At 45.3% G+C, this 16,165-nt stretch overlaps 1 protein-coding gene across 3 annotated transcripts in view; it reads left to right on the top strand.

Annotated features, from left to right (window-relative positions):
- The first annotated feature begins 1,495 nt into the window (after nt 1-1,495).
- LOC144506391 (MSL complex subunit 3-like) overlaps nt 1,496-16,165 on the top strand; it is a 67,366-nt gene continuing 52,696 nt past the window's right edge. Inside the window, exons 1-2 of one of the 3 annotated variants that reach the window (XM_078232427.1) lie at nt 1,496-1,752; nt 12,922-13,004. In XM_078232427.1, coding sequence (XP_078088553.1) covers nt 1,654-1,752; nt 12,922-13,004 — 182 coding nt within the window. In that variant the 5' untranslated portion in view covers nt 1,496-1,653. The remainder of the gene's footprint in view (nt 1,753-12,921; nt 13,005-16,165) is intronic. The other 2 variants (XM_078232429.1, XM_078232428.1) reach the window with 2 other exon arrangements.

Here is a 16,165-nt window from a genome sequence, read left to right as displayed (position 1 = left end):
GCATATGGTATGCTTGCCTTTATAGGACGGGGTATAGAGTATAAAAGCTGGAGTCTGATGATGCAGCTGTATAGAACGCTGGTTAGGCCACATTTGGAGTACTGCGTCCAGTTCTGGTCGCCACACTACCAGAAGGACGTGGAGGCGTTAGAGTGCAGAGAAGGTTTACCAGGATGTTGCCTGGTATGGAGGGTCTAAGCTATGAGGAGAGATTGGGTAAACTGGGGTTGTTCTCCCTGGAAAGACGGAGAATGAGGGGAGATCTAATAGAGGTGTACAAGATTATGAAGGGGATAGATAGGGTGAACGGTGGGAAGCTTTTTCCCAGATCAGAAGTGACGTTCACGAGGGGTCACGGGCTCAAGGTGAGAGGCGCAAAGTATAACTCAGATATTAGAGGGATGTTTTTTACACAGAGGGTGGTGGGGGCCTGGAATGCGCTGCCAAGTAGGGTGGTGGAGGCAGGCACGGTGACATCGTTTAAGACTTACCTAGATAGTCACATGAGCAGCCTGGGAATGGAACGATACAAACGATTGGTCTGGTTGGACCAAGGAGCGGCACAGGCTTGGAGGGCCGAAGGGCCTGTTTCCTCTGCTGTACTGTTCTTTGTTCGGAACTTGGCTGGTGTAGTGGTATCATGCAAGATTCCCATTCTTGCGACCCGGGTAAAAGCCAAGTTCCGCACACATGAGGACGGCCTCAACTGGGATCTTGGGTTCATGTCACACTACCTGTAACCCCCATGACTTGCAAAATCTCACTAACTGTCCTGGCTGGAGACAATACACATCTCTTTAACCTGTGCTTAACACTCTCTCCACTCACATTGTCTGTACCTTTAAGACTTGATTACCTGTAAAGACTCACATTCCAACCATTATTTTGTAAATTGAGTTCGTGTGTTTTATATGTCCAGTTTGTGAACAGAACTCCTACTTACCTGACGAAGGAGCAGCGCTCCGAAAGCCAGTGGCTTTTGCTACCAAATAAACCTGTTGAACTTTAACCTGGTGTTGTGAGACTTCTTACTGTGTTTACCCCAGTCCAACGCTGGCATCCCCACATCATGACCCTCAGTTGTGTAACGGGGCTGGCTCGGTGGCACGCAAGAAGGGAAAAACTGAATAGTCTGTTCTTTTCTGCCAATGAACAGCTTTAGTAACAAAGACAATTGCTCTGCACGCCAGACACTCTGATCACCACCGAGTTGCCTCTGCGCACGGGTTTCTGGGAGTTGTTGTCCGGAGGGGGTTCGAGCTTGAGATGCCTGATAACTACAACTCCCGAAACCCGTCACTACATTATCTCTCTCTGAGGTCAATGAACATTGTTTCTCCGAGGGAGGAAAGCTGTTCCTGCTCACTCACACTCGGCCCTATAGATATATTAACACACTCGATAAGAGACGCTGGCAATTTGAATCCTGCGCTAACAGTCATGCGAAGACCCCTAACTGGGCTGTCCAGGCCGGTGCCTGACATGTCGGGGTCCTGTGTTTAAATAGCTGTCCCGGCAGGTGCCGGTGTCCGCTGCCGAGTGGAAACGCTTTGTGCGACCGAGCCAGCGGCAGTGAAAGGGTTAACGGTTTCGGCTTCTCCCACACGCCCCCCCCCCCTCCCCCTTCCCCTCCTCCTGCTCCATCATGACCAAATGAACACTCGGGGAATGAAATTTAAATTTCGGAAAGGAGAACGAGTCCTCTGCTTCGAGCCAGACCCGACAAAGGCCAAGGTTTTATACGATGCCAAGGTACCGGCTCCCTCTTCCTTTGTCATGGGCTCAGCGCCCGCGCCCTTCTCCCGATCTCGCCGAAAATCAGCCCCCTGGGGCAGGAGGGGGAGGAATTGGGGGGGAGGAATTGGGGGGGAGATCTCCGAGGGGGGGGGGGGGGAAGACAATTTGGGGTGAGATCCCCAGAAGGGGGGCGGGGGGGGGGAGAATTGGGGTTAGATCCCCGGGAGGGGGAAGAATTGGGGTTAGATCCCCGGGAGGGGGAAGAATTGGGGTGAGATCCCTGGGAGGGGGGGGGGGAGAATTGGGGGTGAGATCCCCAGAAGGGGAGGAAGAATTGGGGGTGAGATCCCCGGGAGGGGAGGGGGAGGAGAATTGGGGGTGAGATCCCCAGGAGGGGAGGAAGAATTGGGGGTGAGATCCCCAGAAGGGGAGGAAGAATTGGGGGTGAGATCCCCGGGAGGGGAGGGGAAGGAGAATTGGGGGTGAGATCCTGTGGGGGGGGGGGGGGGTGAGTTCCTGGGGGGGAGAATTGGGGGTGAGAACCCGGGCGGAAAATTGGTTGGGATCCTTGGGGGTGAGATCCCGGGGGGGGAGGATTGGGGTTGAGATCCCGGAAGGGGGAATTGGGGGCAAGTTCCCCAGTGGGGAATTAAGTGCGAGATACCCGGGGTGGGAGGGGGATTGGGGGCGAGATCGCCGGGGGTGGGGTGTGTGGGGATTGAGCATGGGATCCTTGGATGGGATTTGGGGGTGAAATCCCAGGGCGGGGCGGGGGGATTGAAGCTGTGATCCCAGGATACGATGGGGAGTGCGATCCTGGGGTAGGGGGGCTGTGGATTTGGGGTGAAATCCTGGGGTGGAGTGGATTGGAGTGAGATCCTGGGGTGGAGCAGATTGGGAGTGAGATCCTGGGGGGAGGGGGGGGTGTTGATTGCTCGCGATATCCTGGGTGGAGGAATTAGGTCAAAATCCCTGGGTGGAGGGTTGCAAATTGGGAGCGTGATCCTGTCATGAAGGGAGGAGGAGTTGGTGTTTGATGGTGAGATCCCAGAATGAGGGGGGGATTGGGGTGAGATCCTGGGATGTGGGCGTGTTGGGGGGGGCGGGGGGAGAGATTCGAGTTTTGGGATTGGGGGCAAGAACCTGAGTGGAGTAGGTGAGGTCTCGTAGGATGTTGACATCTTTAAATTTTTAAAGATTATTTATTAGTCACAAGACTAGTCATACTGCAATGAAGTTACTGTGAAATCTTGGTAACAGGGGAGTGACGTTGAGATCTTGTGGAGGTTCCAAGCAAGTCGTCTTTGCCTGGGTGTACTGTCTGCAATCACCATTCCCAAGAAACCAAGATCATTTTTGCTGTTCTATTTCATCTTGTGTCACAATGTATAATACGCATACTAAAACATCTGTTCAAGAATTTTGGACATTTGATTTCTGGGCTGGTTCTCTTTGAAACTGAGACTCTCCTTCTCCCACCGCCTCCAGGAGCAAAAATTGGAAATTGCTGGAAATAAATAGCAAGTCACTTAGCATCTGTAGAGGGAAATGGCAAGTTTTGGATCAGCTAAAATTTGCTGAAGCAGGATGTTCTAATGTTTGCCCTGAAGGATGCAATTTACCAAATTTTGTCCATAAGGTTGCTGGAAAAGAGAGGTTAAATTGGTACAGAAATGGAAATAGGGCATTTTTGATCTGGATGAATGGGGCAGCCAACGAGTATATTGTTAACTGATGTGATTGAAGGATTGAGCGACAAACAGGAAAAAGGTGAGTGGTGAATAGGTTGGTGAATTCAATGTCAAATCGGGTACTGAAATAGAGGGAAATGAAGGTTTGAGTAAAAGAGAGATTTTTTTTAAAAGGGGCAAAAGATAAGATTTTTAAAAAAATACATTACAATTTTGCAATCTCTTGAAACAATCCACAACCTGAACTGAAGGAATAAGATTCCATGCTTTTAATTGTTCAGTTTCTGGGCAGTGGTGGTTGATTGACATATAATATAATTCATTGGAAGGGTACTTTGTGAGATTAATTACTAAATTTTCTCTGGTGAGTTTAATGGGCAATTAATGTTTAAATGCCCAATATCACGTAACTCACAGGGACATTGAAGGCGAGATGCTGTTTTCACGAAGCTCACTTGAATGTCACAATTCACGGGATATCACTTCCTTGCCACAAGTTACTGACTGACTTAAATAGAGTCATAGAGGTTTACAGCATGGAAACAGGCCCTTCGGCACAACTTGTCGATGGTGCCCTTTTTTTTAAACCCCTAAGCTAGTCCCAATTGCCTGCATTTGGCCCATATCCGTCTATGCCATCTTACCCATGTAACTGTCTAAATGCTTTTTAAAAGACAAAATTGTACCTGCCTCTACTACTACCTCTGGCAGCTTGTTCCAGACACCACCCTCTGGGTGAAATAATTGAACCTCTGGACACTTTTGTATCTCTCTCCTCTCGCCTGAAACCTATGCCCTCTAGATTTAGACTCCCCTACCTTTGGGAAAACATATTGACCATCTAGCTGATCTATGCCCCTCATTATTTTATAGACCTCTAAAATCACCCCTCAACCTTTTATGCCCCAGAGAAAAAAGTCCCAGTCTATCCAGTATCTCCTTATAACTCAAATCATCAAGTCCCGGTAGCACCCTAGTAAATCTTTTCTGCACTCTTTTTCTAGTTTAATAATATCCTTTCGCTAATAGGGTAACCAGAACTGTACACAGTATTCCAAGTGTGGCTGTACCAATGTCTGGTACAACTTGCGAAAGGATATATTTGCGAAAGGACATATTGGCCTTGGAGGGAGTACAGAGAAGGTTCACCAGGTTGATACCGGAGATGAGGGGATTGGCTTATGAGGAGAGATTGAGTAGATTGGGCCTATACTCGTTGGAGTTTAGAAGGCTATGGGGAGATCTTATAGAGACATATAAGATAATGAAGGGGCTAGACAGGGTAGAGGCAGAGAGATTCTTTCCACTTAGAAAGGAAACAAGAACTAGAGGACACAGCCTCAAAATAAGGGGGAGTCAGTTTAGAACAGAGTTGAGGAGGAACTTCTTCTCTCAGAGGGTAGTGAATCTCTGGAATTCTCTGCGCATTGAAGCAGTGGAGGCTACCTCGTTAAATATGTTTAAGTCACAGGTAGATAGATTTCTGATCAATAAGGGAATTAAGGGTTATGGGGAGCGGGTGGGTAAGTGGAACTAAACCACTATCAGATCAGCCATGATCTTATTGAATGGCGGGGCAGGCTTGAGGGGCTAGATGGCCTCCTCCTGCTCCTATTTCTTATGTTCTTATAACTTCAACAAGAATACAACTCCTGTATTCAATGATCTGACCAATGAAACCAAGCATGCTGAATGCCTTCTTCACCACTCTGTCCACCTGTGACTCCACTTTCAAAGAGCTATGAACCTGTACCCCTAGATCTCTTTGTTCTGTAACTCTCCCCAACGCCCTACCATTAACTGAGTAAGTCCTGCCCTGGTTCAATCTACCAAAATGCATCACCTCGCATTTATCTAAATTAAACTCCATCTGCCATTCGTCAGCCTACTGGCCTAATTGATCAAGATCCCGTTGCAATCCGAGATAACCTTCTTCACTGTCCACTATGCCACCAATCGTAATGTCATCTGCAACTTACTAACCATGCCTCCTATATTCTCATCCAAATCATTCATATAAATGACAAATAACAGTGGACCAAGCACTGATTCCTGAGGCACACCGCTAGTCACAGGCCTCCAGTTTGAAAAACAGCCCTCTACAACCACCCTCTGGCTTATGTTATCAAGCCAATTTTCTATCCATTTGGCTACCTCATCTTGGATCCTGTGAAATTTAACCTTATGCAACAACCTACCATGCGGCACCTTGTTAAAGGCCTTGCTAAAGTCCATGTAGACAACATCAACTGCACTGCCCTCATCTACCTTCTTGGTTACCCCTTCAGAAAACTCAATCAAATTTGTGAGATATGATTTTCCACTCACAAAGCCATGCTGACTGTCCCTAATCAATCCTTGCATCTCTAAATGCCTGTAGTTCCTGTCTCTCAAAATACCTTCCAATAACATACCTACCACTGACCTGAGGCTCACTGCCTTTAGTTCCCAGGCTTTTCCTTGCAGCCCCGTTTTTAAACAAAGACACAACATTTGCCACCAATCTTCAGGCACCTCACCTGTGACTAGCGATGATCCAAATATCTCTGCTCGGGGACCCGCAATTTCCTCCCTAGCCTCTCAATGTCCTGGGATACAACTCATCAGGTCCCGGGGATTTATCTACCTTGATGCGCTTTAAGACTTCCAGCACCTCTTTCTCTGTAATATCTACACTCCTCAAGACATCACTATTTATTTCCCCAAGTTCCCTAACATCCATGCTGTTCTCAACAGTAAATACTGATGAAAAATATTCATTTAGGATCTCACTCACCTCTTGTGGATCCGCAAAATGATGACCTTATTGATCCTTAAGAGGCCCTACTCTCTCCCTAGTTACTCTTCTGGCCTTTATGCATTTATAGAAGCTCTTTGGATTCTCTTTTGCCTTATCTGCCAAAACAATCTCGTGTCCCCTGTTGTACCTGTAATTCTTAGATACTCTCGACCAGTTTGCTTAGTCAAAGGTTTTACCCCGGTGCCCTTATTTGCAAGATGGACAAAGGACAAACACAAGTAAAGGTTCAATAAGTTTATTAATAATAATACTATTAACCCTTAAATTACCCACATAAAACAAGAGATTCAAGTATACTACCCGCAAAGATGGTTTGGTTAAACTGCAGGCCTGATTCTCTGAGTCCCTCTGGTCCGTCGTCACAAAGGTGAGTCTCGATGAAAGCTTCTTCCTTCCTTCCTTCTTGGGTCAGTTTTTTTTATTTCAAAAATATACTTTATTCATAAATACTCTGAAATAAACCATTGCAAAACAACATTTCCAATAATTACAAACAGTGCAAAAAAAATCAGTCATATTTACAATACTTAATGATGCTCAGTTCCAAGATGTTACATTCATTACAGTTCAGTTCTTCAACAAAAACTATATACATTCATCATATTTCACTGTGTCCTGTTGTTTTTACAGAGTTGCACACAGTTACGCAGTTCAAGGGTTTTTTACAGTTACTGGCCCCTCGGTCTGTCTTGATTGAAAGGCTTTAAATGGTGGCCTTTCCCCATTGTGCTTTTGCGGCGGCTGCCCCAAGCTTGAGAGCGTCTCTCAGCGCGTAGTCCTGGGCCTTGGAATGTGCCAGTCTGCAACACTCAGTTGAGGACAAATCTTTGCCCTGGAAGATCAGCAAGTTTTGGGCGGACCAAAGTCAGTCTTTCATCGAGTTGATGACCCTCCAGCAGCCGTTGATATTTCTCTCGGTGTGCGCCCCTGGAAACAGCCCGTAGAGCACAGAGTCCTGCATCACTGAGCTGCTAGGGATAAACCTCGACAAATACCATTGCATCTCACTCCAGATCTTCTTTGCAAAGGCACATTCCACAAGGAGGTGTGCGACTGTCTCATCAACACTGCAGCCGCTTCGAGGGCAGCGTGCGGCGGTGTTGAGACCTCGAACGTGCTGAAGGATCTGACGGGAGGTGGTGTCCTCCTCACCACCAGCCAAGCCAGGTCTTGGTGCTTGTTTGTAAGCTCTGGTGATGAGGCATTCTGCCAGATGACACTGACAGTCTGCTCAGGGAACCATCCGACACGATCACCCATCTCCTTTTCTCTCAGGGCCTCAAAGACATTACGCGCTGACCACTGCTTGATCGCCATGTGGTCAAATGTGTGTTTCTGAAAACATTTCTCCACGAAGGACTTCTATTATTTTACTTCATTTAAATTTGTTGTTACTATTGTGGGTTAGGGATGATACCGTCAACCCTGGATTCGGGGTACTTGCTTGTTGAGATGGTTTGGTAAGGATTGTGTGATCCGGTTTGCTGACACTCACTGGAGCAAGAGGAGGGAGTGTGGTAATATAATCAGGGGATGGTCAAGGTCGCCTTCCTTGTCAAGTCTTCGTTGCTGGTGTGTCTGAGATGCGTAACTTTATCCCCCTGCCTGCCTTTCCAGAAACTTTTCTGGTTTCTGGCCAATGAGATCCTGGGAGGGAGTCCCAATAGCCAGTGGGTTTCTTGATGTCTGCCTGACAGGACACTGGGGCCCACGCCCAGGTGTCCATCTCCATGGTGTTGCTTTCATGCAACTTGTTGCCAGATAAGGTAACTTTAGGTGACAGAAAGTCTGGCCCGATCTGGGCTTCTAACAATAGACCAGTGCATTTCAATGGGGTGCGATGATCTCCTACTGGATCTCAGTAGAGTGCAGTGATCCTTGATGGGTGATTGGTAGGCCAGGCCCAGGCATGTTCCTGTGTCTTTGTATATTTGACTTCCATCAAGTCTGGCCTGCCTGAGGTTTGACTGTTTGATTTTAATATGCCCAATTCTTTAATTTAGGATATCCAATGTAATCAGCCTTAAAACTAGGCCCTGATTATATTACCACACCCCTTTTTGCCCTCCTGATTTCTCTTTTAACTCTACTCCTGCACATTAATAACAATGTGTTGTTCAGAAAATTCTGGGCCATAAATGTTTTGGGTGAAGCCCTTCTTCAACAAGCGGGTCCAGCCGCTTATCTATTCAGAACCTACCTCCCTTTAAACATTGGCTTGCAGAATTATCTGGTACCAAGTGGGAAGAATTTCAGCTCACGGTGAAGCCATAGCAATGCTCAAGAAACTCAATACCACCTTGGACATCTAATCTATCAACATTTTCTGTTTTTATTTCCAGTACCCGCAGCATTTAACTGCTTACCCAACTTGCCTCATTTTGTGCCCTGATCCTGCTTTACAACAGGATACTGAATGGTTGATTTGTAGGATGCCCCTGGCAGAATAATGCTTGAATTACTTCTTTACATTTTGTTAGGCCAAAGGTTAGCTACAAAACACATGTGGAATATGCAGCAGAATTGAGAGTTTGCACTTTTCAGGAAAAGATTGGACAAGCAGGATTTCTAAATTTGAGGGCAGACCTAATGGAGAATTTCAATAATATGAAAGGGTTTGATAGATTAGATGTAGAGCAGCTTTTTCCAATTGCTGTTGAGACTGTAATGAGGAGCCATAAATATAAGATAGTGACTAATAAACCCAAAAGAGAATTCAGGAAAAAGTTATTTTATCCCAAGGGTGATCAGAATGTGAAATTTGCTACGACAAGAAGGGAAATTGCATTGATGTATTTTAGTCCACTATTTGTCTTAAGTTTTTAATACATGAGGGAACTCATCACCATGATCAGGAGTCCCAAACCAAACTACTGGGAGCTTGACACAAGCATGACTTCCATTTGCCCATTATGGAATAATTTCACTCCTAATAAGGACAGGTCCCACTTACCTATGTATTATAGGTATGACTTGGAGAGCCCTGCAGCGTTACTGCAGACGTTCTAACTAATACCACATAACACTGGTGAGGGTCCAGTCACTTATCTATTCAGGACCAACCTCCCTTTAAATATTAGCTTGCAGAATTATCTGGATGTGGGAAGAATTTCAGCTCACGGTGAAACCATAGCTGTGCTCAAGAAACTCAATACCACCTTGGACAAAGCGATTCATTTCTTTGCTGCTGGCCTGTGTATTAACCATCAATGCACTACATTAATATCATTGTAGAATTCCTACAGATTGGCCCATCAAGTCTGCACTGACTCTCCAAAAGAGCATTTTAGCCACCATACACTCTTCCCCCTAACCTATACATCCACCTTAACCCACACAATTACCCCTCTAATCCCCCTGATCTACCCATCTTTGGACACTAAGGGGTAATTTAGCATAGCCAATCCACCTAACCTGTATATCTTTGGATGTGCTAGAAAACCAGAGCTTCCGGACGAAACAGCACGGTGGCACAGTGGTTAGCACTGTTGCCTCACAATCTTTATATGCCCTGTTTGTGAACAGAACTCCCACTTACCTGATGAAGGAGCAGTGCTAGTGGCTTGTGCTACCAAATAAACCTGTTGGACTTTAACCTGGTGTTGTGAGACTTCTTACTGTGTTTACCCCGGTCCAACGCCGGCATCTCCACATCATGGCCTCACAGCACCAAGGACCCGGGTTCAATTCCCAGCTTAGGTCACTGTCTGTGTGGAGTTTGCACGTTCTCCCCGTGTCTGCGTGGGTTTCCTCCGGGTGCTCCGGTTTCCTCCCACAGTCCAAAGATGTGCGGATTCGGTGGATTGGCCATGCAAAATGCCCCTTAGTGTCAGGGGGACTAGCTAGGGTAAATGCATGGGGTTACGGGAATAGGGCCTGGGTGGGATTGTGGTTGGTACAGACTCAATGGGCCGAATGGCCTACTCCTGCACTGTAGAGATTCTTCTGTTCTATGAAACCCACGCAGACACGAGGAGAATGTGCAAACTCCACATAGTCACCCAAGGCTGGAATTGAACACAAGTCTCCGGCGCTATGAAGCAACAGTGCTAATCACTGTGCCACCATTCCACCCCTTGTGCAGCAACTCCTGGGACTTAGTTTGAGGCACACCTTCTTGTCTCACAACTTTTACTATCGTGAGGGACAGGAGCAGTATCATAGCATCACCTACAGGTTCCCCTTCAAGTCGTGTGCCAGCTTGATTTGGACATGTGCACCATAATAGAGTCATATAGCGCAAGAAAGGCCCTTTGGCCCATCAAGTCTGCACTGACCATAATGACCACTAAAGTCACGCTAATCCCATTTTCTAGCACTTGTCCCATATTCTTGAATGTTATATTTCAGGTGCTCATCCAAATATTTTTTAAAGGTTGTAAGGTATCCAGCCTCCACTACCTTCCCAGACGGTGCATTCCAGATTCTCACTACCCTCTGAGTGAATTTTTTTTTTCTCAATTCCTCTCTCAGTCGCCTGCCCCTCACCCTGAAACTATGCCCTTCGTGATTGATCCCTGAACCAAGGGGAACAGCTGTTCCCTATTCACCCTGTCCAAACCCCTCATAACCTTATACGCCTCAATCATGTCCCACTCAGCTCTCTCTGCTCTAAAGAAAACAATCCAAGCCTATCTGGTCTCTCCTTGTAGCTCAAATGCTCTATCCCAGGCAACATTCTGGTGAATTGCGTCTGTAACCCCTCTAGTGTAATCACATCCTTCCTATAGTGAGGTGACCAGAGCTGTATACAATATTCCAGCTGTGGCCTAGCATGTCCTGTACAGCTCCAAAATAACCTCCCTACTCCTATACTCTATGCCACAACTGAGAAAAGCAAGTGTTCCATCTGCCTTCTCAAATACCCTGTTCATTTGCTCTGCTGCCTTCAGGGATTATATGAATAAGTGCACCAAGATAGATCTGTTCCTCTGAGCTTCCTAGTGTCCTGCCATTCATTAAATACGCCTTTGTCCTGTTCCTTCTTCCAAAGAGATGAGCTCTTTGTTCAAGATGGATAGGGAGGCCATTAGATCTTGGGCACTCTGTCAATCACACAATAACAGATATGAAAATGAGCCAGTACATTCTTTCTTAAGTTTGGAATAGATATTCTATGAATGCAATGGTGGATCAGTTAGCATCAGAGCTATCAGATAGGTTAGATGGCAGCAGATGTTGTTGCTTTGCTCTTCTGTTGAAAATTAATTCTAATGAGTGTATCAATGACATTTTATACTTATTTTGAAATTTAGATAAAAGAGTTTTGGGCATGCATCATAAAGGACTGGGTTACAAACCTTATTAAAATTGATGAAATGGTGGTAAAGGTCGCATGGCAAGGAAATGCTCCTCACACTGAGCTCCAGGAGTTCCTGCACTTACAGTTCATTAATAGTTATTAAGCAGTTCAGCAGCAGAGGAATTTCCACGAAGTATTATGTTCTCTGGTTTTGTATAGAGCTATATTTTATCCTATGTGACAAAACCAGAATATTATTTTCTGGTGACCAGGTCACCAAAAAAAAATGTATGGCAACAAAATAAAAATCATGGCTTATTTTTGTTCCTGAATTTGATGCCACAGTCAAAATGGCTGATAATATTTTGACATTTGCCTAATTACTGAATCTCAGAAAGATGGTTAACAGCATTTACACCAATGAAATATGACAAAATTGTAAGTAAATGGTCGAGAGCTTCAAGTTTTTAGGTGTCCAGATCACCAACAACCTGTCCTGGTCCCTCCATGCCGACACTATAGTTAAGAAAGCCCACCAACGCCTCTACTTTTTCAGCAGACTCAGGAAATTTGGCATGTCGGCTACGACTCTCACCAACTTTTACAGATGCACCACAGAAAGCATTTCTTCTGGTTGTGTCACAGCTTGGCATGGCTCCTGCTCTGTCCAGGACCGCAAGAAACTACGAAGCCCAGTCCATCACTCAAACCAGCCACCCACCCATTGACTCTGTCGACATTTTATGCTGCCTCCGAAAAGCAGCCAGCATAATTAAGGACCCCCACGTATCCTGGACATACTCTCTCCCACCACCACCTGTCAGGAAAAAGATACAAAAGTCTGAGGACACGTACCAATTACTCAAGAACAGCTTCTTCCCTGCTGCAATCAGACTTTTGAATGGGCCTATCTCACATTAAGTTGATCTTTCTCTACACCCCAGCTATGACTGTAGCACTACTTTCTGCACTCTCTCCTTTCCTTCTCTATGTACGGTATGCTTTGTATAGCATGCAAGAAACAATGCTTTTCACTGTGTACTAATACATGTGACAATAATAAACCAAATTCTCCCTTTCAAAAGTAAGTGGATAAATATTTTTAAAAATGAAAAATATGGTTCAGTGAAGGAGACTAATTGGATAGCTTTTTGAGAGACAGTGTAGGTTTGATGGGCTAGATGGCCTTCTTTGCTGTAATTTGGATTCAATTTATTCCAAGCATAATATGGTTAAATGATTTGATTCACTAGAAAGTAACCTTGCAGACAAGAAAATTGCCCTTTTTTTTGGCACTTTTTCTCTAAATGAGAGATGTGGATGTATTAATGATTTAAAAAATGTTACTTCTAATGACTTTTTGAAGTTAGATGTGTAAAAATATAATTATTTCATTTATAAATGTACACTGTGGCATTATTTTTTGAGTATGTGGTCTTCTCTTCGAATAGATTGTTGATGTAGAGGTCGGTAGAGATGAAAAAGGTCGAAAGATCCCAGAATATCTGATTCATTTTAACGGTTGGAACAGAAGGTAAGAATTTCTCAGAAGTTAATCCTCTACTGTGTATCTCTGTGAGTGTATAATTAGTCCTGGCAAGTTTAAATGAAATAAAATGATCAAACCACAATGAACTTGATAACAAGCAGAGAGCAGAGTACTTCAACCAAGGACCTGAAAAGGTCCAATACTCCATTCTGATTCCAGGACAGCATTACAGGAATTTCTACAGCGGTTTATCGATCCCTCAGTTTAATTTGGAAATTCCAGAGAAATGGCATAAATGTTTATGCAGTTAATCTATGATTCTACCAATCTTTCACCAAAATTAGAGTGGGAGATTGGAAAAACATACTGGCAAATAAATGGCTTTATTGAATTAGGACTGCAGAAAACAACAACTTGATTTACTGATTGTTTCTTTAATAAAAGTTTTAAGGAAAGTCTTGCAGAAGACACTGGATTTGCAACATCAATTTGCACTGAGGAGCAGAAAGGAAACTTAGGTGCTCAAAAGTTAAGTGGGAATGCGGTGAAAGTAGCATGGTTTGGATTTCATGGACAAATTGAACTTGAAGGCAGTGTCAGGAGAGATGAGAGAGAAACTCAAGAAGGATGCAGGATTGGTGCAAATGCAGAATTTGCTCACCTGGCAAAGGAACATTGAGGAAGTAGCATGGTGGCTGAACAGAGCTTCAATCGACTGATCAGCTGCTCACAATTTTTAGAAGTGAAGATGAAGGAGGTCAAGGAGAGGAATTTAAGGAGGTGTTTTGCTTTTCTAATTATTCTGGAATAGTGAGACTTTTGGCAGTAGATTGAGGGCAGATTGTGAGTGATGTGAATTAGCTGGACCTAATGATGTCCATCTAAATCAGTTGCATGCAAATGCGTTGGTGTCTAACGCATTTATGAGAATGATCCCAGGAATGAAAAGCTTGATGTATGAGGTGCATTTGAGGACTCTGCGTCTGTACTCGATGGAGGTTGGAAGGATGAGGGGGGATCTCATTGAAACTTAGAGAATACCTAATGGCCTGGATAGACTGGATGTAGAATCATAGAATCCCTACAATCCAGGAGGAGACCATTCGGCCCATCGACTCTGTATCAACAATAATCCCACCCAGGCCCTATCCCCATAGTCTCACATATTTACCCCGCTAATCCCTCTAACCTAAGCATCCCAGGACACTAAGGGGCAATTTAGCATGGCCATTGCACCTAACCCGCACATCTTTGGACTGTGGGAGGAAACCGGAGCACCCGGATAAAGCCCACGCAGACATGGGAAGAATGTGCAAACTCCACACAGACAGTGACCCAGGTCCCTGGAGATGTGAGGCAGCAGTGCTAACCACTGTGCCGCACTGTGGGGAAGATGTTTCCATTAATAGGAGAGATTAATATTCAAGGGCACAGCCTCAGAATAAAGGGAAGACCCTTTAGAACCGAGATGAGGAGGAATTTCTTCAGCCGGAGGGTGGTGAATCTATGGAATTCATTGCCACAGAAGGCGGTGGAGGCCAGGTCATTGAGTATATTTCAGACAAAGATAGATAGGTTCTTGATTGGAAAGGGGATCAAAGGTTATGGGGAAAAGACAGGAGAATGGGGTTGAGATCAATCAGCTGTGATTGAATGGCGGAGCAGACTCGATGGGCTAAATGGCCTAATTCTGCACCGAAATCTTATGGTCAATATTTGCCTCTTGGACTTGACAACCTCAACCTGAGACAAACTATTGTTGAAGTAGAGTCCATAAATTATTTTGAAAAGGAATTAGTTGCTTCATAAAAGCAGAAAGTAGAATTAAACTAGAAGTCTTGTCGAGAAAAGTGTAGATTTGGTGCATAGAATTTGTTCTTGCATTGTAATGTATTAACATGTAAAAAGGAGCATTGAATGGAGAAAAGACATAAGATGTGGGAAAACAGAAAAGGACAGCTATTGAAGTAGCAACAAGAAAATTAAGTATCGTTCAGATTGAACCAGTTTTTTCACTAATTCCAATCATAACTCAATTTGGTTTCTGCATCAATAGTGCTAATTGGGGACTCTACGGTGAGGGGGTCAGATAGGCGTTTTTGCGGACAAAGACGGGGCTCTCGGATGGTGGTTTGCCTCCCTGGTGCAGGGGTCCGGGATGTCTCTGGTCGAGTCCCAGAAATCCTGAAGGGGGAGGGAGAGGAGCCGAAGGTCGTGATGCATATAGGTACTGCTGACATAGGTAGGAAGAGGGAAGGGGTCATGAAAAGAGAATATAGGGAGTTAGGTAGACAGCTGAGAAAGAGGAATGCAAAGGTAGTAATCTCGGGATTGCTGCCTGTGCCGCGGGAGAGTGAGAACAGGAATCGGTGGAGAATGAATGCGTGGCTGAGGGACTGGAGCAAGGGACAAGGATTTGGGTACTTGGATCATTGGGACCTCTTTTGGGGCAGGTGTGACCTGTTTAAAAAAGACGGGTGGCACTTGAATCCCAGGGGGACCAATATCCTGGCGGGAAGGTTGGCTAAGGCTACTGGAGAGACTTTAAACTAGAAAGGTTGGGGGGAGGGAATCGAAATGAGGGGACTGAGAGTGAGGAGGTTAGCTCGCAAATAGATAAGGAATGTAAACAGGGTAGGAGGGAGGTTAGACGAGTGATGGAGAAGGGAAGTGCTCAGGCTGAAGGTCTGAGATGTGTCTATTTTAATGCCAGGAGTGTAGTGAATAAAGTGGATGAGCTTAGAGCGTGGATTGCTGCTTCGAATTGTGATGTGGTGGCCATTACGGAGACTTGGATGTCTCAGGGACAGGACTGGGTGCTTCAGGTGCCGGGTTTTAGATGTTTCAGGAAGGACAGGGAGGGAGGCAAGAGAGGGGGGGGAGTGGCACTGTTGATCAGGGATAGTGTCACGGCTGTAGAGAAGGTGGACGCCGTGGAGGGATTGACGACGGAGTCTCTGTGGGTGGAGGTTAGGAACAGGAAGGGGTCGGTAACGTTGCTGGGTGTTTTCTATAGGCCGCCCAATAGTAACAGAGATGTTGAGGAGCAGATGGGGAAACAGATCCTGGAGAGATGTAGGAATAACAGAGTTGTCGTGATGGGAGATTTTAATTTCCCAAACATAGATTGGAATATCCCTAGGGCTAGGGGTTTGGATGGAGAGGAGTTTGTTAGGTGTGTCCAGGAGAGTTTCCTGACACAGTAT

Source organism: Mustelus asterias, chromosome 17 (assembly GCF_964213995.1).
Source record: "Mustelus asterias chromosome 17, sMusAst1.hap1.1, whole genome shotgun sequence".
Lineage (NCBI taxonomy): Eukaryota > Metazoa > Chordata > Chondrichthyes > Carcharhiniformes > Triakidae > Mustelus > Mustelus asterias.
Note: the sequence above shows the minus strand (reverse complement) of the source record. Positions and strands in the feature narration are given on the sequence as shown.